Raw genomic sequence first — 21,498 nt, forward strand, 5'->3', positions numbered from 1 at the left:
AGGTTGCATACTCACTGTCAATTTTTAACCAAATGTGAGTATTAGAGCCTTAATGATTGGTCGATTAATCAATTGACAGAAAATTATTCAGCGTCTATTTTGATAATCGATTAATCGTGTAAGTAATCTTTCAAGCAAAAATGCTAAACATTCTCAGGTTTCAGCCTCTCTAATTTGAGAATGTACTTTCTCTGCTTTATGATATTTTTAATTGAATATATTTGGGTTTTAAACTGCTGGTCAGACCTCAGAAGACGTCACCACAGGCTCTTATAAATTGTAATGGGCATCTTTCAATATTTTCTGACGTTAAATATATTTATCGATGAAGTGATTGGCAAATTAAAATCAATACTGCCACTAACAACTATTTTCATTATCACTTTTACTGAAAATAATGTACGCTTAACTCATTAGACTGAGGTCATTCCTCAAAAATGGAAAAACTTTACTACCCTAAATTTACCTAACAGTCTTCGCTGAGGGAATGACGCAGTAAAACCCCCTTTTAGTTCTGGTTTTAGAAATACAGCATGGCTTACCACAAGGCTTGAAAAGGGAGGAAACTTTCAGATACCACCACCCTATTTTAGTCTCATTCCAGGCCAATATGACATCAGTATCTGTTCAAAATTAGCTGGAATTTCATTTACTTATCGTTTACTAGTTATTTTAGTAAAACTGAAATCTGAAGTGAATAAGAGATCTGAGAACACAAGGAGTTCTCGTTCTAGAACATCAGTGCAGTATGATTTCCTGCATCTACACGGTGTAACACTTGGTTAACTGAACTAACACATCTGGGGGGGTTCTACCCATTTCCTGTTGCTGAAACACATTCTATTACCACCCACTCGTCTCTGAATGAGAAAACGAAAAGCAAAGACTTTCCTTTTCAGAGGAAAAAAAAATTCCCACCATTAAAAAAAAACCCAATGTCTCACAAATGGTAAGTGAAGTAGAAAACAAGATTAATACATTATTAGTTTTACAAAATAATCTGTTTTTGAGGATATTCAAAGGTTTAGAGAGATTTTATCTGCTAAAAATGACCCCTCTTTTAAAAAGTATAATTCAAGATTTTGCATGATAATGAGGTTTTTTGATGTCAAGGACTTAGCAGTACTTTTTAAACAATGGTTTCTGTCTATAGCATTTTAAAAAAAAACATTTGCATGTTCACACTATTACAGCTGTTAGCTGTCCCCTGAATAGGGGGATTCTGACTGTTGTTTTACAGAGGACCGACAATTTATTTTGGACTGCCTCAGTTCTCTCTGGTCAAGATAAATATCCAAGAGAGTTTGAAGGCTTTTTTTTTTTTCTAAAAAGTCATCACATGTACCCATCTCTTCCATATCCATCGTTCTCTGTCGAGTGTAATGTTCATGCACAAGACATATGATCAAGAGCCTGTCACCCGCACTTGTCATCCAATTAATGATCAGCAAATTGGTTATTCCCACACACACAGTCATTAGTAGACTATCGATTCAGTTTATTTGTTAGTTCTCTGCCTTTCCACCAACTGTGGATGGATGAAAATTGCAATTATCTAGCTAGCCCATCATCCACCCTTGACGGAAACAAGAGAAATCTATATGGCTCCCTAATGAGCACTAAACACCGTTGCTGCCATTTGATTAGGGACTTAATTGTGATAATAATGAACAAATGCACCCAGCTCTGGATAAAATGGTTCTGTAAGCATTCAGCTAATTAATGGCTATTTGCCCACTGATGCTGATGAAGGAGAAAATCACTAGGGAGACACACTTTCCTCTCAACCCACAGAAAGCTAGACACCACCATGAAAACGGTCTGGTATGCTTTCCATATGAAGCTATTGTCCTCACTCTGGAGAAAACCCAATCTTGGCCAACAAAGGCCACCACATAAAAGATGATGTTGTCTTCTGGGGATCCGCCTAAATTGTAGGTCAGAGGCTTGACAGCATTATTCAGCCATCTTGAAAGTAGGCTGCAACCATGTCACAACATGATAACAACAGTACAGACAGACGAATCTACAATGACAGCGTTCGGGCAAGCTCACACTGGCTCGGTAGTGATGCAGAGGAGGGAATAGTTGGCAAAGCAGTTGCAGTAAACATGCCTGAGGCCGGACATCGCCAAGAAGCAGGAGGGAAGAAAGAAAACGAAGAAAGAGAAAGAGAGGAAGGAGGTATAACAAAGTCAGTGCAAGTGTTTCTATTTAAAAAAAAAAAAAAAAAAAAATCACAATTAGGACTAAACAAATGACAAGCAATGAGTAAGAAAAGAAGAAAAACATATGAGGACAAGCCAGGTCCCCCAGCCCAGTCTAATGTCTTGCCAGGGTCCTGTGAACACAGCCACGCATGTTGTTTCTGACCAATTAGGCAGGCATAAAGGCAGGGGACTGGAACTCAGCTGGGGGCTCAGATAGTCTGCTGGTTGCATCTAGGCCACTCTCTCTCCTCTCTCCACTTCTTTCCTATTTGTTGAATCTGCCCAAGCAGCGAGGCCAAAGAGAGAAGGTGGGGGTAGAAGAGGAAGGGGCGATATCATTCAGCACCTAGCACAGGATGTCAAGCAGAGCCTGCAGCAAACAAGACCATCCCTGGACCTTTCGGCTTCTCCATTTTATTCATGTGTAGCAAACACATACAGGCACAGGCACACACACTCAGTTATACAGTGGCTGAAGCTCGCGAAAACTGGACTGGTCTGAAAGTGTCTGTGCTGTGTGGCAGGACTGTTGTCTGACGCTGGAACTCCACGTACATTCACAGCGGAAAAGTCAGCTGGCCGCTTCTCCCCCTCTCTTTCTTGTTGTTGTAGAGCTAATAATGTCAGCGAGAACAGTGAAAGAGTGTAGATAAAGTGTGAAAGCATGCCCATTAGCCCGTGTTAATTTGTGCCTGATAGCAATGACCACACCAGAGGAGAAAGTAGAGAAAGCTAGGGTAGAGGCAGAGAGAGACTACTTAGGATTTTGGGGTGAATCTGGCCTTACTGAAGTCATTACCCAAGCAGGGAACACCATGAAACTTGAGAGCATCCAGTCAGGAATGACTGTGTGTGTTTTCCAGTAATCACAGGCCTTCAGAAGCCAGGATTAAGAGGTATACACACAGTGACCCCATTATGTCAGCAGTACCATTAACTCAATATAAAGGGGCTTCCGTTGAACTTACTGCAACATCACAGCAATGGAAAGAGGGAATGACAGTGTAAAAAATATTTTTGAGAGTCTGCGTGATGAAATCTGAGAAAAGCGGAACTCTACTTTCAGGAACAAAAACATGCCTGCTGCCAAAAGAGTTGCTCACTCACGGCTCTTTGCGCTCCTCTGTTCGACGAGGAGGTTAAAATGCGGACAAATTGTGGTCCGGGACGTGACCCCCTGCTTAAACTGGCAACTGACGCAACACCCGCAGGCTACAGTAAAAAGGGACAGGGGGAGCTCGGACAAACACACCAAAGAAATACACTGGTGAGGCCTTGTATAAAGACTGCAACTATGGAAGTACGGGAGCAAACAACCAGAGAGAGTTTCAGGGGAAAACTGGATTTTTATTGCGTAACAAGGGAAAACATCTGCAGACTGTTGACTAAGCCACGTCATCATGAAAAGAAAAACCTATGAGCTGTGTGAGACTTTAAAACTGCTGAGGAGCATTTACAATGTTCACATGCACCACCCCTCCACACACACACAAACACACACAAAACACAGCATCCGTACATAAAACGCTATGTTGTTATCTTCTGAACTAACAGTACAACCTTACTGGCCTCTCAAGAGAGTAGTGCACTCAAGGCATTTTATCCGCTCAAGATGTGATATAATCCTCCACTTCTGCCCCTGACCCACACCGAAACACACACACGCACACACGCGCGCACACACGCGCACACACACGCACGCACACACGCACACATGCACGCACAAGCGCGGAAAAGCGCACACCAAAATAAACAAATATGCCTGTACAAAGCGGCATATGTGCATCTTGTAGCTATCTACAGAGACTTGTAGTGTATGAACGCACTTGCACATGAGGTATGTACACAAACAGAGACACACCTCTTGAAAAGCATGCCTTAACAGAGAGATTCACCCTGAAGCTAGTGGCCCTACCAAAGAGGGAACGCAGGGAGAAAACTGCCGTGAATGCAAAAAGGATGTTAGCTAACATCTTCCACTTTTTACCTCACATCCTTCCTTTTCCTCTCTCCACTTCACCCTTACTTCCTGCAGTGATTGCCTGGGGGAAAAGACCTGGTATTATATAGCTTAATCAGCTCTTATCGCCCACTGAAAAACAAGCTTCTCTGCTGGGCTGCGATGTTTTTTACCTGAAATTTCTCTATCTTACTGTTATTCTGCAGAACACAAGATTTCCTGGATGCTGCTCCTTTGACTTTTAGGGTCATCTGTCGAGGGCTCGAGCCCTTACTGTCCTACATTGTTTTCCAATTGTGTCCATGTAGACCAGGGGCTGTGCAATGACTTCAGGGGACGGAAAGATAGAGTTGGCTAAAAAGCAGTACTGCAGTTTCCAACAAACAAGTTTTATCATTGGTCAATACCGCGTCAGCATGTGCTCACTCAAGAGTTGCAGCAAGACGTCTAGATGTAGAACTGAAACAAAAAGCACACTGATATTTTCAGGTTTGGACCGCAAGCATCAATTTAAAAAGGTACCCTGTGGAGTTTTGGACCACTAGGAGCACTACGGAGCAATGATTTAATGAGAGGGTGACGGTTTTGTTTGTTCTCCGGCACATGCACAAAACGAGAGTGATGGGATACCCATTCCTGCCAAAGGTTTCACATTCCATTCATAATCCACAGGTGGCAGGAAAACACAAAGAAACACAGTCACATGCCAGCATAGGCAGGAACGAAGGAGAACGCTAGCAAGTGAAATTAAACGTGACAATGCAGATTTTAAAATAGTTAAAATATCGATTTGCAAATGTTTTATTAGGAAGGTGGAGTGTACTCAACATTTTTGTTAAACCTCAGGGAAAAAACACAATGCGTTCCGGTGAGCAAACAAACTTTGTCTACAAGAAAACTCCACAGACCACCTTTAAGAGTCTGTTTCAAAAAGTGAGGAAAAAATAGGAAACTGATCAATTCGGACTGGAGGGTAAATGACAGGTGTAGATCATGCTCAGGAGGACTATCTGCTAGCACCGTGCAACAGACATCCAATGTTACTCAAAATCAGTAACCTGACTCATCCTCATAAACAGCATTAATGGTTCAAATCTGCTGTAACAGACTGTGGGGGTTTTATAAGTCAAGGTCTGTTATGTCAACTTGCAATTGCTGCGTGTTGTCATTTTGGAGTGTTTTGTTTTGATAACACTGCAGTTACTAATGAGCTGAAACACAACGACCTTTTTCTCTTCTACATTGATAACTTAGTGGGTTTGCTTTATCGGATGTAACACACAACAGATATAAAGTCATCACTGCTTTAAGCATGTACTTTGCAGGCAGTATAGTTTTTTTGGAACCTAATTTAAGTCAATGTCACTTTCTTTTTTTTTTTCTACAGACTTTGACGTCAGCTGCAGCAGTTTATCAGTTTATCAGTAAAGGATGTGGTGTTAAGAACTATGAAAATAAATATCTTATGTTTGTGCAAGAACTGGTTACCCAGTAAACTTGTATCCATCCATAATGCAATACATTCAACTGTACCCACAGTATTATGTACATTAATATAATGCTGTAACTTTTCAAGGCACACTGAGTTGCCTTTTTAGATGCACTGTCAGTGTTACATGAAAAGACCGTTAGCTCATGTTATTATGTCATAAAGCTACATGTTTTAAGTTCACCTCCTTGTAAACAGAAATGACTGCAATGTACTGTTCAATATGAAGAGAACATAAAAGTCCAGCGGTACTCCTGGATTATATCAGTATGGTAAGCAAGGAGTTGTTTGAAAGTAAGAAAGACTTTATTTTCAAATGACAGAGAGAATAAGCCACTTGGTTAATGATGGGTTAACGTGGCTGAGAGAAAGTAACAGGAAAGTAAACAAACTTATGAGGATAATGAAAACGGCACCTACAGTGCTGTTAGGTATTCTTGGTAAAAGCAGTGACCAGGTGCTACACTCGTTCCTGCCTTCCACTCATTATAACTTGCTGCTCATACTGTTAACAACCTGGGAAGTTGCTCTACTATTGTAATTACTGTAACCAGCCCCAGTAAAACCCAGTATGCCCACAATGCCCAAGTAAAATTAGCAAACATCTCAGAAATCAGATCGAAAGGGTCGATTTCTTCTCGTGTGGCAGAGAAGGCCTGCATCCGTTCCCCGCAGCATTGACAGGTTGATAACATCTGCCTCGGCGGCCATTGTCTTGCACAGTACAGCGATAATCAAGCAGGCCTGGCAAATGACTCTCCCACATTAAAAGACCAAAGACAACTATGGGCTCATATTCCAAACACCAGCCACTGACATTTGCAGAGCATCCACAGAGGAGAGGAAAAGCACACATGTTCCAGCTCGGTGGGACCGCTAGGAGGGTCGATTCCTTTTGTTCAGACTTTGCTCATCTTCCGTTTCTTTTCTCCTCGCTCAGCAGACGGCCATTTCCCTGGCTCAGACTGAAGGTTGTTTGGCACACCTGGTTCGTAGCGGGAGACAGCGGGGGAATGAGGGGTGGAGGGAGGTCACGGTGCTCAGAGGCGACCGGGAGGCGCCAGCTTAACGGCAGCATTTTATTCACAGAGACACCCAGCTCACTGGTCATTACCGCTGTAAGGGGATTTCAGGTTCAGCTACAAGCTCACCTATTTCTGAAGCTTTGTGTTAGGTTTGTGTGTCTGTGTGCCTTTGTGTACTGCGGCAGTTCAGATGTTGTAGTATGGCCCAGTTTGTTGTTTTCCACAATTAATGATACTCTTTTCACTGTGAAATGAATACTTCATATCGCATTCTACCTTTAATTCTGGCTCTACAACAGACAATTCACTCTTTTGTTGGTTTGCAAAGCCTGAATTAACCTTAAATTGCTACAGGTGTGTATGTCTCAAGAGCAAATAAAATAACCTTTAAAACCTGTCGCTCTACTGCAATTTTATTAAACATCTAAAATGATGGCAGTGTGGATGGACACCATCTCTTTTACCGAAGGCCATTGTCACCAGAATGTATTTCAGATACATCTGCTCAGTGGTTGCTGTTTTTTTTTTGATTAACTTGACCTCTGACTTCCTGGTTATTTGGGGCCTACATATGTTAGAAATGCACACCATATAAAATCAGATTTCCCCAAGTTCCTAGGCAATCAATTAGTTTTATTAATTTAAGTATTTCTTTGGAGGCAAATAACTCAAAGCTAAAACTGAAAAAGAAAACTGCACAGAACCTGGGGAATTTTAGGAATATGTTTTCAGTTGAAACCTGCCAACCACAGAGTAAATTTTGGCAAAATGTCCTTTCAGCTATTTAGTTAGCCAGAAGATGAAGTAAGCAGTGAGGCGTGTTTAGTCAGTCAGTGAAGTGAACTGAAAAACCAATGATGATTTAAGCAAACTTATCTTATGGCTTATGTCTTACTGACTTTTTGTTAAAGTTTTCCCGTCTTTATGGACTAAACTGTTATGTGCTTCTTAAGCCTCTGTTTAGAAATAAACTTTGCAAATAGCATGGGGGGTTTCCGCTTCTCTATGAAACTGCTTATCGTTTTCGATTACACACACACACACAGACACACACACACACACACAGACACACACACAGACACACACACACACACACACAGAGACCTCATTTGATTATTGCTAGCCCACACTGTGATGCAGTTGGGCTTGGAACTGAATGGATAAACACAGTGACAACACTTCCAACTAAAACTGTCAAGACTCTTCGTCCCCAAGCACTTGATCATCTAGGTGGGCCAGGAAGTGCATGCAAACACACACACACACACACACACACACACACACACACACACACACACACACACACACACACACCTCATTTGATTATTGCTAGCCCACACGGTGATGTAGTTGGGCTTGGAACTGAATGGATAAACACAGTGACAACACTGTCAAGACTCTTTGTCCCCAAGCACTTGATCATGTAGGTAAGCCAGCAAGTGCATGCAAACACACACACACACACACACACACACACACACACACACACACACACACACACACACACACACACACACACACACACAAAGGGGACAAAGAAGCCCTGAAGACTTTTATTGCTCCACTGAAGGAGCCTCTGTCACGAGAGGCTGCAGCATGTCTGTCATCTCACTGCGGTACTCTTAGCTGTCAGCTCTATCTCCTCCCCGTGCTACTACCTTCTGCCCATGTGAATGCATCATATGGTAGAGGACCTACGATAGAGTATATTCCTAATTCCTCACGCAAAAGGCCCTTACTTGACTGCACCTGCATATATGTGTCGAACAATCAGCACATGAAAGGAGACAGAAAATCTCAGGTTTTACGTACGTGATGCTTTAGAGACCAACAGAGGAGAGAGATAAAGAAGCTGAAGTTTGTCAATGAGCCTCAGACCTTCCAATTGCTACAGAGCTGCCATCACTCTCTGATGTCCTCTTTGCTCTGCTGTTGTGTCTGTTTGGATGTGCTACCTCTGTACTCTGCATCTAGTATTTTATCACTGGACTCCAGGTTCTGGCCTTACTGAACGTGAAAGGACATCAGCAGCAATATGTGCATGCAGAAAAGGACTCCTGTTGCTCCGAGTGCACATTTCTGGGGTCCCTGGTCTCCAGCCTCGTATGCTGGAGCCTAGGAGGTGGCAACATAGCACTGCGGGCTACCCAGTGAGCCATGACATCACAGAATTACAAATAGGGGGCTGTTAGAAAATTACTCTCATCTTCTTCCTGCTAAGGACTTTTGGAGGAGAATGCCTACTAGCAGAGAGTTGCTGGAACAGGTAAACAGCACTTTGGCAACTTTGGCAGTTTTTGTTGGTGTCCCGGAGGCCCTGGCTAGGGGTGGGCTGCCTTCAAATATTTGACTTGTGTGATCAGGCAGACACCATCCCTTTTTTCACCCTCGCTCTGGCAGTGGGTGCACACACACGGAGGAGGAAGGTAGGCAGCCTGCGTTCTGGTCACTGGCAGTTGAGAAAAACAATGCCCATTCACAGGGCATTGAGGCACTCTGTAGGCTGGACCAGACCCTTTTTTTTTTTCCTTTTCGGAGGGGATGGGGGGGTGGTACCCTCTCTCTGCATTCCCCTTGTGGTGAAAAAAAGCGACTGCTTTTACAGAACTGCTCTGTCTCCACACCACAGCTCAAGCTGAGGGACGGACAACTACAAAATGCTGTTCCGTATGATATTTCCACGCTTCACAGAAATACACATCAGAGCGCGTCAGTATGGTCAGTTATACTGTTACAGTTACTCTTTTGTTTTTACATCTATAAACCTGGACAAAGCAGAGGCTCGCAATATGTCAGCGTGTGCTGGCAGCATGAATGTGAGCATCCAGCAAAAAGAGAAGCTGTCTGGAACACCGCCAGCAGGAGTGAGACAGTGGGAACTGTAGCAACAACAATAGCAAACCACAGAACTGAAGAAGCCTCTTGGATAAGGGGGTGAAATGTCTTCAAGATCTACAACCCAGTCCAGCTGCCCTTGATTCAACTTTTCTCGGAAAACCATGACCTGGATGCTTGAGAATCGTCACAGACGGCACAACCACCAACATGCACAGTAGGACATGGACATGGACATGGACGCAGCGGCGTGCAATGCGTGTAAGCAGGGACTGTCTCTGTATCAAGGCCTTAATAAAAAGATCTTCACTCCGGCAAACAATGAATATTCTGCAACAACAATTAGGCAAAAGAGGGCGTGGTGGAAAATAACTTCTCCTCAGACAACCATGACCCCGAGGCAGGAACTTTTGCAGAGCTCAGCTGAAGAGACCAGACGAGCAAAGTCACATTGACATTCACTTGAAAGAGAATCAGAGGAGAAGCTATGAGTCAGTGAGAGCTCAGCGCACGAGAGCAAATAACCCTCTCCGTCCTCTGACGCCTCAGTTATCACGTAGCACTTCACCTCTAGGTATGAAAGGCATGTGAGCAGCGTGAGAGGGTGACGGCAGGCTGGAAGTGAGAGTGACAACGGGACTTATCCGCGTCACGTGCCAAGGGTGAAACCCAACCGCATATGCCGGCCAATGGCCTCCCCCCTCCTCACGCCGGCCCCCACCCCTCCACCTCACCAGCCTCGCTTGCCTCGAGTGAGTACAGATGTGTGATCCACAGACGCTCCCACTCTGGAGTCCTTATTGGACCCACAGGGCTCAACAAAGGCTGGCAGACAGCTTAAAGAGCTCCTGGCTAAAGTGTCAGCGCACACAGTCACATCATTCGCAGGCGATTGCGTGACGGGAGATGGAGCTGCTACAGCTGAGTGCAGGGCATTTTATCATTCAGAATGACTTTTTAAACAGCTTACATGAACAACAAATAAGGCAGTTTGATCATTTGTATAATTGCGTGCACGCAGGCAAATGGACATGGGCAGATTATTAAAAGATTGACCACATTGTTTCTTCTGAAAAAAACCCCAATTCTTATTGTGATTGTTTTATAGAATATCAGACTTCATGTAATCAGCCACAGATAGGAGAAGCATTGAAGTCGTCTGTTCTCCATCTTCATTAAGAGAACCCCAATAGGAATTCATCTACAAAAAAAGGCAAAAGGGCACCGGGTAAATTTAGACAACTGATATGATTGAAAGGGATTTGTTTTGTCTATTTGACGGCAGCTTGGCAAACAACTGCTCGCTGCTTCCATTGAGAGATTGTGTGTGTTGTCAGACGAATTCAGACAAAACTAATTCAACGGCAGAAATATCATAACTTATTTCAAGCGGGCGTGATTGTTTTTTTGTTTGTTTGTTTTCTTCCGAATAAGACAGACCGACCGCTTTCACCCAAATGACTGTGCAACTGAAACTTTCTAGGTCATGTGTATTCAAAAGCCTCCGAAATTTGAAAGGACCCGATGTTCATAGCCTATTTTTTGGAGGGAGGGGGGGGGTTGAGTGATGCCATATGTCTGATCAGATTATAAGATCAATGTGACAAATTAGACATTTATAGTCTTGTGCAAATAGCAGCTGTCCTGTAGTCACCCCCCAAATATACTTCCTGTTTTTATAATTGTCCTCTATCTTTACTTCCTTTAATACACAAGAACATTATTGTATTTCCACATGTTCAGTGGGACTAGTGTATGTCAACTGTACACACGTTGTAAAGAAATTGAACTGCCACGACCCCCCCGCGGGGTCACTATCACGGTCTTACCTCTTTGACTTTCTCCCGGCGCTCGTTGGTCTTGGGGTCGCTCGGCCTGCCGCTGTCTCTCCCCAGCGGGGGTTTGAGCAGACACCCCCTGAACTTCTCGTAACTGTAAGTATCCGGGTTGGCACCGTGTTCAGAGGGGGTCGCTCTCTCCGAGGCGGACTCCGCTCTCGACCTGGGCAGGGTCAAATCCTCCTGTGCCTTGCCCCCGGCCAGCCGCTCCTCCGTCGCCTCGTGAGAGACGGACGGCTTGCGGCTCAGACTCCTCAGCTTGGTGCTGGTCTCTCCCTTGGCCGAGGTCATGCCCCGCGGAGCGTGCTCCTGGTCCTTGGGTCTCTTCGAGTGCTCCCGGGCATCGTTCTCGGACCCGGAGCCGACGGTGACCGGCTGGCTCTCTGTCTTTGACAGAAAAATGCGTTTCAGCCGGACGGAGTCCGGTAGAAAGAAAAGGGCCCCGAAACACAGCGTTACCAAACCCGAGAGGAAGAGCAGAAAGACGAATTTCTGGGACAGGCGCAGACCCATGCCCGATGCCGACACACCGGGCAACTTTCGGAAAACCATTGAAACTTTTTCTGGAGAGGCTGCCTTACAAGTATTGCTTCCGAGTCTACGCCGTATTTTTCTGACAGTCTCCGCTCTCCACTGAGCAGCGTCTCCGCTGCCTTGAGGCACGGGTTTGGACTCTGTATGCGGGATTTTAAACACACCCCCGTGGCACTCGCGGAGTGGCACAAGCAGCCCGATAGAGCCGTCTTTATCTCGCTATCGTGTGGATCTGCATAAGCGAAGGTCGGGCCTGCCTACATCCACGATTTACCAATCACCTGGAAACGCAAAGTCCGGAGCTTTTCGGGGGGGTGGTGGGGGGTAGGGGGGGGGGGTTTGTCTGCCTGAACGCAATCGTTGACATCGACGGACTGCGGGATCGGGGTTTTTACAAACGTTAACCATGAAACGGCGCGGGGCTTCGGCGCTGGCGTCTACTGAGAGCAACCAGGGGCTATATTCAAGAATCGCGGGACGCCTATAGGATGCGCCGGTCAGACAAATAAATGCACTTTTAAAAAGAGAAAATCAAAGGGTCTCGCCGTCCGTCAGGCCCCGTGAACAAAGTTGTGTCCCGATGCATTATTCCACGCCATGCGAATCGTCAATAACACGCTGCCCCTACGGTGCAAAAAACCTCCGGCGTGCCGCGCAGCATCTTTTCCTCGTCTCCGTTTATAGCGACCCACGTTGCTGCACGATAAGCTCCTGGAAACACATCTGAAAAAAAAAAAAATCACAAAACCGTTTTTGTTTGCATCTATCCCGCACAGCTGGTGGACGGAAACGCGTGTATATTCATGTCGCCTATCTGTCAATTGCGCTCCACCGGCAGCCTCCGTCCCCCCCCCTACCCTCCCCTCCCCTCCCCACCCCCCCACCCCCTTTTCCACTGGCGTCAACACGCCGGGCGAAACAAATCGGCGGATGACATGAAAGAAGGCGGGTTTTTGTCCCACGCGAAGTTATCCTAGCCAAAGATCCAAAATCCGCAGGATAAACAAATCCAGCATCCAGTCCGCAGGGCTTCCAGCAAAGACAGACACACCGCCGCGTCGTTGCTCCGGTACCCGCCGCCGTCCGCCGTCCCGCCCGCCCGCCGTGCCTCGCTCTCTCGCCTGTAGTGCGCACTTGTGTAGCTGTGCCGTGGACGTCCGCTTGCGTAAAAAAAAAAAAAAAAGAAGCGAGAGGAGAGGGCTGGAAATGTAACATGTAGTGCAGGCAGGACGAGATGATGGGGTGGGGTGGGGTGGGGTGGGATAGGGGGGCAAACGGTCCGCCGCTCCACAATCCGGTGGGCTGCTCGGATGTCTTGATGGAGGTTCACGGCGGCTTATCAAAACACGGTTAAGCCGTTTGAGCCGCTTGGACAAAGGGAGAGGGGTCTGAATGGCCCCGCGCGCTAGGAAAACCATCCACACCCTCGAGGAAAAAAACGAGTTTGTTTAATCCTGGAAAAGCCCTCGCGGGAGGCTAGACGCGTCCGCTGCAGATGCCCCGGCAGTCCGCGGGAATTAAACGAGCAACACAGTCAGAGATAAACAAAGAAAACACTTATTGTCAGCCACTATTTCCATCTTGAGAATACATCGCCACGCCACCGTACAGGATTTCCCTTTTTGTTGTTGTTGTTGTTGTTTTCACGACCTCACTGTCCATCGGGGAAATCAGCTGGGACAAACCCCCCCCCCGATGAAAAGTGAACATTTATTCATTCAGTACATTCACTGATTCGTTTATTGTGCGTCAAGTTGTCCCGTTTTCTCTCCCGCTGGCCCCTCGGCACCGGTCTGTGCCCCCTCGCATGATCACTGTTTTTTTTTTTGTTTTTTCCTCGTGCGGGAGTTTGGCATCGACGTTAGCGAGCTAGCCCGGCGTTTTGTCTCCTCAAACACACACACACACACAAACCAGAGTTTGAGGGGGCACAGTGAGTCCTTTGACAACCCTAGCTTCTGTTTGGAAGAACTCTTTCGATTCCCCGCAGACTCCTTCGGCAAGCCGAAACACATTTTTTTTCCAGTGGGGTGTACATTGGAGAAGATTTTCTACAAGTTTCTCACGTTGCAACTCTCGATTAGCCAAACCGATTTGATGGCCGGACGTGACGCATTTCGTTGACCGTCTTATCGAAGGCTAGCGTCACCAAAATTTATTTATTTATTTCAAAAAATTAATTTATTAATTAATTTATTTTTATTATTGTTATTTATCTGTACTGCATGAGAGTCATTCCCCGTTGCTTTATATATTTATATATATATATATATATTTTTTTTTTTCTGGATCATACAAAAAAGACACGAAGAAATTTCACTAGGCTACCATCTTTGTTTGGCTGATGAAAATAGTCACCAGATTGGAAAATAGATCATCTTTTTTTTTTTTTTTTGTGCAGCACACAGGCTATTTTTTCCTTTCTATTTGGGTAGAACAGCCTCTGGGACATCTGGAAATGTCCTCAAAACAGTGGCAACTGCTGTCAAAACACCCACAGGGGTTTTCAGAGTCTTAGGGGTTGTTCAGAAAAATAGAACCTAGCTTCGTAACTTGAACTTAATTATCAATGCCAAAGTCTCAACTGCTCGACTGTAAAAAAAAAAAAAAAAGAATTATATATATATATATATATATATATATATATATATATATATATATATAATATATAATATATAATATATATATATTATATATAATATATATATATATATATTATATATATATTATATATATATATATATATATATTATATATATTATATATATTATATAATATATATATTATATATATTATATAATATATATATATATATATTATATATATATATATATATATATATATATATTATATAATATATATATTATATATATTATATATATATATATATATAATACATATATATATATATAATTAATTGGTGCCATAAAGTACCAGTACTAGATGCTCACTAAGGACACCACAGGGGCCGTGGATTTCACTTTCATGAGCACCAGGTTAGATTCATTACTGGTGTACCCTTAATACATAGTGCATTTCCTTAGGCTAAATGTGACTGAAGCTCCATCCATTTTCCTTAAGATGGCAAAGTAAACTCAAAATTGTAATTTCCCAACACTTAACCCCACGCATGTCCCTCGCTGCGTTGTTTGTCCGGGGCATTGAATTCAGCTGTGAATGAGATCTGTTAGATTTGTGTGACAGCATTGCTCAGAGAATAGATTCACTCTTAATAAGGTGTATTTTTGGTCAAATGGGGAACTTATTGTGAGCAAAAAACAATAGGCCTACTGCCTAATGATTACAGGTTGAACAGATCAATCCCAAGTAAAGGTCCACTTACCAGCTTTTTGAGATGGAGTTTGCTGGAGTTGTCATGGAGACAGAACTCTTGACATGCAAACCCGGTAGCTGTTCAGACTGAGCCCACTCCATCTGCTGATGAAGACTATGTGATATGGTTGAAAGCTATTGTTGTCAAACTGCTATTTTCAAGTTTGGTTTTGCTCAGATTCAACAACTTTGAATTGTATCACGCTTTGGACTTGACTGGGGCATGTTGGTAAGGAGGGAGTTTAGAGAAGTGTGTTTACATGATGTTTACTTAAGCAAGAGGGAAGCTAAACTGTAATCACAGTGTTTTCTCAGGATTAAATAAGATAGATGGGCCCATAAGATGGCCATTACTGAAAAGCCTGCGCAGCAGTATTCAACTAATGCATCTGAAAGCAGGAATGAGAAAACAAAGGTCTGATCGGTTTCAATATTGGACTTTAATTGCCAGTCAATCCCCAACACCACTCCTCACCAAGAAGGTGGTCCTTGGAGATCAGGCGGCTTGTTGTCATTCTGCTGTCCGTGAGTTGCCTCAGGATTTCCTTAGAATCGATGTATTCAGTGTAGATCATCAATGTCAACCAAATCAGTTACGGGTTTTAATACTGGGGGTCACACTTAGTGGTGGTGTTTTTGAGTATTCTGCCCCCATAATGAATCTAAATAGGGAGGACAAAAAAATGGAAACACCTCTCAATATAATGTGGTCTAGTACAACAACACCCCCTTTAACTAAGACCTCAACGAAAATCATGTAATTGAATTTTCACATTTCCGACAATGTCAACAAAAACTGGTAGAATTTATGGCAGAGCTGTTGCATCGGATTGCATTAGACTGTACAGGTGCACCCAATAAATTGGCCGCTGAGTGTATATGTTGCACGGCTCCTGAAAATAGGCATAACGTTGAACGCTTTGGATACATTTTAATTTATGAATTATTCATATATTCGTACTGATAAGGACAAAATAAAATGCCAGCTGCTGCCTTTTTAAAACAACTTAATAGACACATCAAGACGGTGTTTCTCAAAAGGCCAAGTTATACATGAGTCCAGTCATTGAGCTTGCGCGAAACTGCGCCCGCCACTGACAGCCTAGTTTATCACCAGGATAGATGGGTAAGGCAACACAGTCTCGCCACTACCAACGAGCAAGGGTGAAATCAAAGTAAAGACATTTTTCACTGAAAATAAATGGCATATTCAGGTAAATGGCTCCTATAAAAGACTATTTCTTGTATAATCTGCATTTGCTCTCACCACCACTGAAACTAACTGCTGTTGCCTGGATGCACTTTACGATTTTACAGGAGAAATGTCCTTCGTGGTGACTGTTGGCTCTTCATAACGCAGCACTATAGCGCCACACACGCATACACACACACACACACAGCATCCTCCTCAAATCGGTCCAGAACATAGTGGTATTGTGTTCCTTCATGAACAAACATAATTTCCAAGCATGGATAGGGGAAATTTGGCGCTGCATGTGAAGTTGTAGCATGTGGTTAATAAAGATGCATCCCTCAGCTGGGCTTTGTTATCAGTCTGACTCACTGTTTATCAGTTGGGAAACAATTTCACAAACAGAATACATTAGAGAATAGAAGCAATAATTTTGTGCCCTCTTTTCTACTCCTTTCTGATAATGATCCGAGGAGAGATGTCTTACAAGAAACTATTTTCCTCTAGAAGGCAAGGCCGGTTTATTTACAATCTACAGTACAATCACTGACAATTAGGATTAGTCAGTCAATCACGTAATGACCAGTAGGTTTCTCTAAAGGTATGTGGGACACGCCTAAAACAGCCGACTTTCTTTAAAACGTTTTCTGCTGAGGCTCGCAGACTGTGATATGTCCTGTGATCCATAACCATTTCTACTCCTGCATTCAAAAATTCAATTCTGTCCCAACTCGCACTGATGTTTTATTCATCAAACGAGATGCCAATGAAAAAGTCCATCTCCGTGCTCTGCTCATTCCGAAACATCAAACAGCCAGCAGAGATGTATTGGCCCGTACCAGCGTTAATAATGTCACCATGCCCGCTATTTGTTTCTTTAAGCACCGCCGCAAAGCATTTACTGACATTGGGAGTTACGGTCCAGTGGGACGCTTGATGTCGAGCCATAAATATCAGGGATAGCCTCTTGAGACGGGGCTCTGACCCCAGTCGGTGACGTTTTGAGATATACAAGTCCTGACGAAGCATACTGTACACAGCGGACCCACTGTGACCCTCCATGAATTCTGGGTCCCTTGACGAGATGTGACACGGGCACGTCAATACTGATGACTCTGGATCACCTCATCTAACCGGGTGTTTCGTTGAAGCTGTACTGTGTATGTCCTGCAGTGGTGGAAGAAGTATTCGGATTCTTAAGTAAAAGTAGTATTACCACAATGTAAAAAGGTCTCCATTATAAGTTAAACCCTGAATTCACAATCTTATTTAAGTAAAACTCTTATCAGCGAAATGTACTAATTTTGCAGAATGGCCCCTGTCAGAGTGTTTATTATCAGTGTTGCTGATGCCTTAACATTTGGAAGCGCTAAAAGCATGTAACTCCTTTATATACTGTATACAACGTTTTAAAGGCTGACCACGGGTCTTCGATGTGAAATCTGAGTCAGCAAAGTAGCGAACTGTGGCCGTCAAATAAATGTAGTGGAGGAAAAATGTAAAATATTCTTCTGTGAAATGTAATGGAGTAGAGGTATAAAGTAGCATAAAATGGAACTTCTCAAGTAAAGTCTAAGTACCTCAGAACTGTACTTAAGTACAACACTTACTTTACAAGCAAATCTACTCACACTCAGTTGCATGTGCACTATTTGGCTTACTGCGTGCATATTTCTTGGACCTAAACTGGCATGTTACATCCCTCGTCTCTCTCCTCAACATAAATACGATACAGCTCAGGTCAGCCTTCGGTGCAAATAGCATCAGCGGAACAATAAGCTCAGCATTATTGCCTTGCCGCAGTTATATTTGTCTGTTCCTTTTATAGACAAGACAAACAGCAAACTGCTGTGTGTGAGTGGCCCTCAAGTGACCCGCCTCCGCCAGATTCATAATCAAAACATTTCTTGTTGTGTAAAAAAATATTTTGAAAGCACATTAGCCAACGCTGAAAATCAGAACATTCACTTATGACGAACATCGATGCAATGGTTCAGAGTTTTTATTGCCTAAACTCAACAATTAGCCGTACATTAGAGGGGGTATATGGGCCATGTAAATGAGAGTGAATGCGATAGCAAACACACCATTAAGCTGATGGAATGGGGCCACAAAAAGCCTGACTCCCTCCCCAGCACAGCAATTGAACATGCTTTCAGTGTACTAACCATTCCTACAGTGAAATACAAAGTGAAAAAGTAGAAGCTTGTTCAGTGATAAAGGCACTTGTTAAAGAGCTGGTTAAGTTATGGCTACACATTGCCACCCGCTGGTTAATTGGTATGTTGCAGGCAAAGCCCTGCGATGTCACAGTGGCTAAATTAGAATACCTTTCACCTTTCAGCCTGTTTCCCAGTCATTAAAACTGATTATATTTTATCCTGACCATGCAGATTTTTTTTGCACTTTGCATCACTAAAAGACCACCACTCACTGTCAGCCACAAACGTTGGCAAATCACCACAACACCCTGCCGTTTCTCCATGTTTTTAGAGGTGGCTGAGGGTCAGACGGCTCCAGTATTCAAGACAAAACGGCATCATTATATGTAAAGGGCAGTCGCTCAGGGGAAAATGAACAGAAGGGCCCTTGCGTAAACACCACCAACCTAACCGGCTCCACCGTGACGGCAGCCCGGTCGACGGACAAATGAGACACAATGATATAAGTTCTGCAAAATAGTTATATCACCAATCCATTCGAAAAGCTTTCGGGCTCATTTCACAGTCCACATGTAAATTGGCAGAACCAGGGAAGGCTATTAAATGTTTGGCATCAGTTCAATATAGTGCATCAAAATGGAATACAATGCAATACACCAGCTGTAGGCCCCCAATATATAAAATTCCATATAGATTACTCAAGACCTTTCAAAAACAGGCCTCAGAAAACTGATTTCAAAGACTCAATAACAGACAATGTATTGCAGGGCTGTTGTACTGGGTTTGCATTTCAATACACTGTGCAGGTGCTGTTTTTTTTGTAGTAGCTACCTCTTAAAACCGTAATCCCCAAAGCAAAGGCAGGTCACAAGTAGACATTGGTTTGTGTGAAGGGGTCAAACGCCAAATCGGTTGGGAACCGTTGCATTAAGGCCACGGCCAGCTTAAAGGAACAGTTCAGCATTTTGAGAGATACATTTTTTTTTTTCGCTGTCTTGCCGAGAGTTAGAGGAGAATTTCGATACCACTTTCATGCCGTTTTCAGAGATTGACCAAAAAAAAAAAAACAACGCCTCCTTGGTTAACTTGGTTTTCTTTCTTGCCGCGGGAAGATTGATGCACCACTTTCATGTCTGTATGCTAAATATCAAGTTATGGCTAGCAGCCGGTTAGCTTGGCCTAACATAAACACTGGAAACAGAGGGAAACAGCCAACTTAACTCTGTGCAAAGGTAACAAAATCCACCTAACATCGCCCATACAGCTCAGTAATTAAAACATTATATCTTGTTTGTGTGATCTTTAGAAAAAACGTTGGGTAAAAAAGTCAACTTGAGGTTGTAACGGGGGTTATGTGCCAGACTATTTCTTGGCTGGATGCAGCGACTTCTTGAAATAAGATAAGCAGCTGCTGGCAGCGACTTCATATTTACCACACAGACAAGACAGTGGTACTGGTCTTCTCATCTAACTCTTGGCAAGAAAGCAAACACTTTTCTTTTCATCTGTATTAAACATTGCAACTCGACCTCAGAGCTGGAAGACTGAGATTCAAGTGGTTTGTTATACCATCCAATAGGCAGCTGGAAAGTGCAACATATAAATAAAAGAGATGGCATTTGAGAAGTTATAAATCATGGGTAAGCTACATCCAGATAAGCGCTTTAATGTTATTACTGTACTGCCTCCGGTGGACCAGACAATGTACTCTGATTACCGTCTTTCAAAAACACTTCAACATTTAGATTGTTTTAGATCAGTGATACCAAAAATGTATGGACGGGAAGAAATACTTCTCTAAGAAGCGCAACTTAGCTATTTCCTGCTTGGAATGTTTGTGATCTGGTGATTCAAGCTCATTTTACTGTTTATTTACTGTTAATTCCTCTGGACGAACATCAGCTAGATGTCTACAAATGCAAAGATAACCAGAGCTGCAGGCAGGTCCAGGCCCCCACCCTGCGCAGTTTGCGCCCAGCGGTCTGCTGAGGCGATGCGAGTTGGACCCACAGGCCCACGGGCGTGATGCGGGCCTCAGTTGGAGAGCGGCGCGGACACTGGAAAACGTTAGAAGGTTGGTTTGGTGTATGTTTCAACTTTGTGTGAAAGCGCCACCTAGTGGCCAATTGGTGCCAAGTTCTGCACTGAGCCTCAGTGAGACAGGGCAAACTACTGGCCCAAGGGTCTAAGTTAATCGGACAGACCCATGTATACATATGACATCATTTCCTTTGTATGGGTACATGTTTTTCCTTTGTAACTTTTTCATTTTTTGGAAAATAGAAACTGTTTTAATAACTTGCGATCATGAGAGTACATTGATGATAAATGAAAATTTTCATGCAGATTGCACTTACAGCCGTAGAGTAGTTGGGAAAAAAAAATTTTTGGCGTCTTTTTGCAACAAAAGTGCTGCATAGCGGCCAACTGGCAACAAATTCTGCACAGAGCCTCGGTTGATCATGGGAAACTACTGAGCCGAGTTTCATATTAATAGGATTGTCGCCAAGATATGCAGCACTTGCCTATAGGAAGTTGTTCCTGTATAACATGCACATTTTTTAGATGAACAAAATTCTTTTATTAACTTTTTTTTTTTTTTTTTTATCGTGAGAGTCCATAGATTCTATGTGCAAAGTTTTGTGCATAGGAGTTTGAAAAAGTATTGCAATTTTTTTCTGAAAAAAAAAATATAAAGGCAGAAACGGGTGTGGCCTTTATCACGAGATTCAGCCAAATTCAGGGAACGCGTGAGGTTTCTGAATGTGCGATGTACAATGTGGGAGCCACCGCCCAAAATGCACTCACGTTGACTATAGCGCCACCTGATGGTGGTGTCATTCTTGGTGTGTGACGTGTGCACCATTCTGTACCTTACATACTAGTACTATACTTACATAGCTTTTACGGTATATGCTGC

The 21,498-nt window shown here is 43.5% G+C and overlaps 1 protein-coding gene across 2 annotated transcripts in view; it reads right to left on the bottom strand.

Moving 5' to 3' along the window:
- Nucleotides 1-12,197, bottom strand: part of LOC120784214 (mannosyl-oligosaccharide 1,2-alpha-mannosidase IA) — a 184,612-nt gene extending 172,415 nt beyond the window's left edge. For both annotated transcript variants that reach the window (XM_040117807.1, XM_040117805.1), the window contains exon 1: nt 11,349-12,197. In XM_040117807.1, coding sequence (XP_039973741.1) covers nt 11,349-11,909 — 561 coding nt within the window. In that variant the 5' untranslated portion in view covers nt 11,910-12,197. The remainder of the gene's footprint in view (nt 1-11,348) is intronic.
- Nucleotides 12,198-21,498: the final 9,301 nt, after the last annotated feature.

The sequence above is a fragment of the Xiphias gladius genome, chromosome 22 (assembly GCF_016859285.1).
Source record: "Xiphias gladius isolate SHS-SW01 ecotype Sanya breed wild chromosome 22, ASM1685928v1, whole genome shotgun sequence".
Taxonomy (NCBI): Eukaryota; Metazoa; Chordata; class Actinopteri; order Istiophoriformes; family Xiphiidae; genus Xiphias; species Xiphias gladius.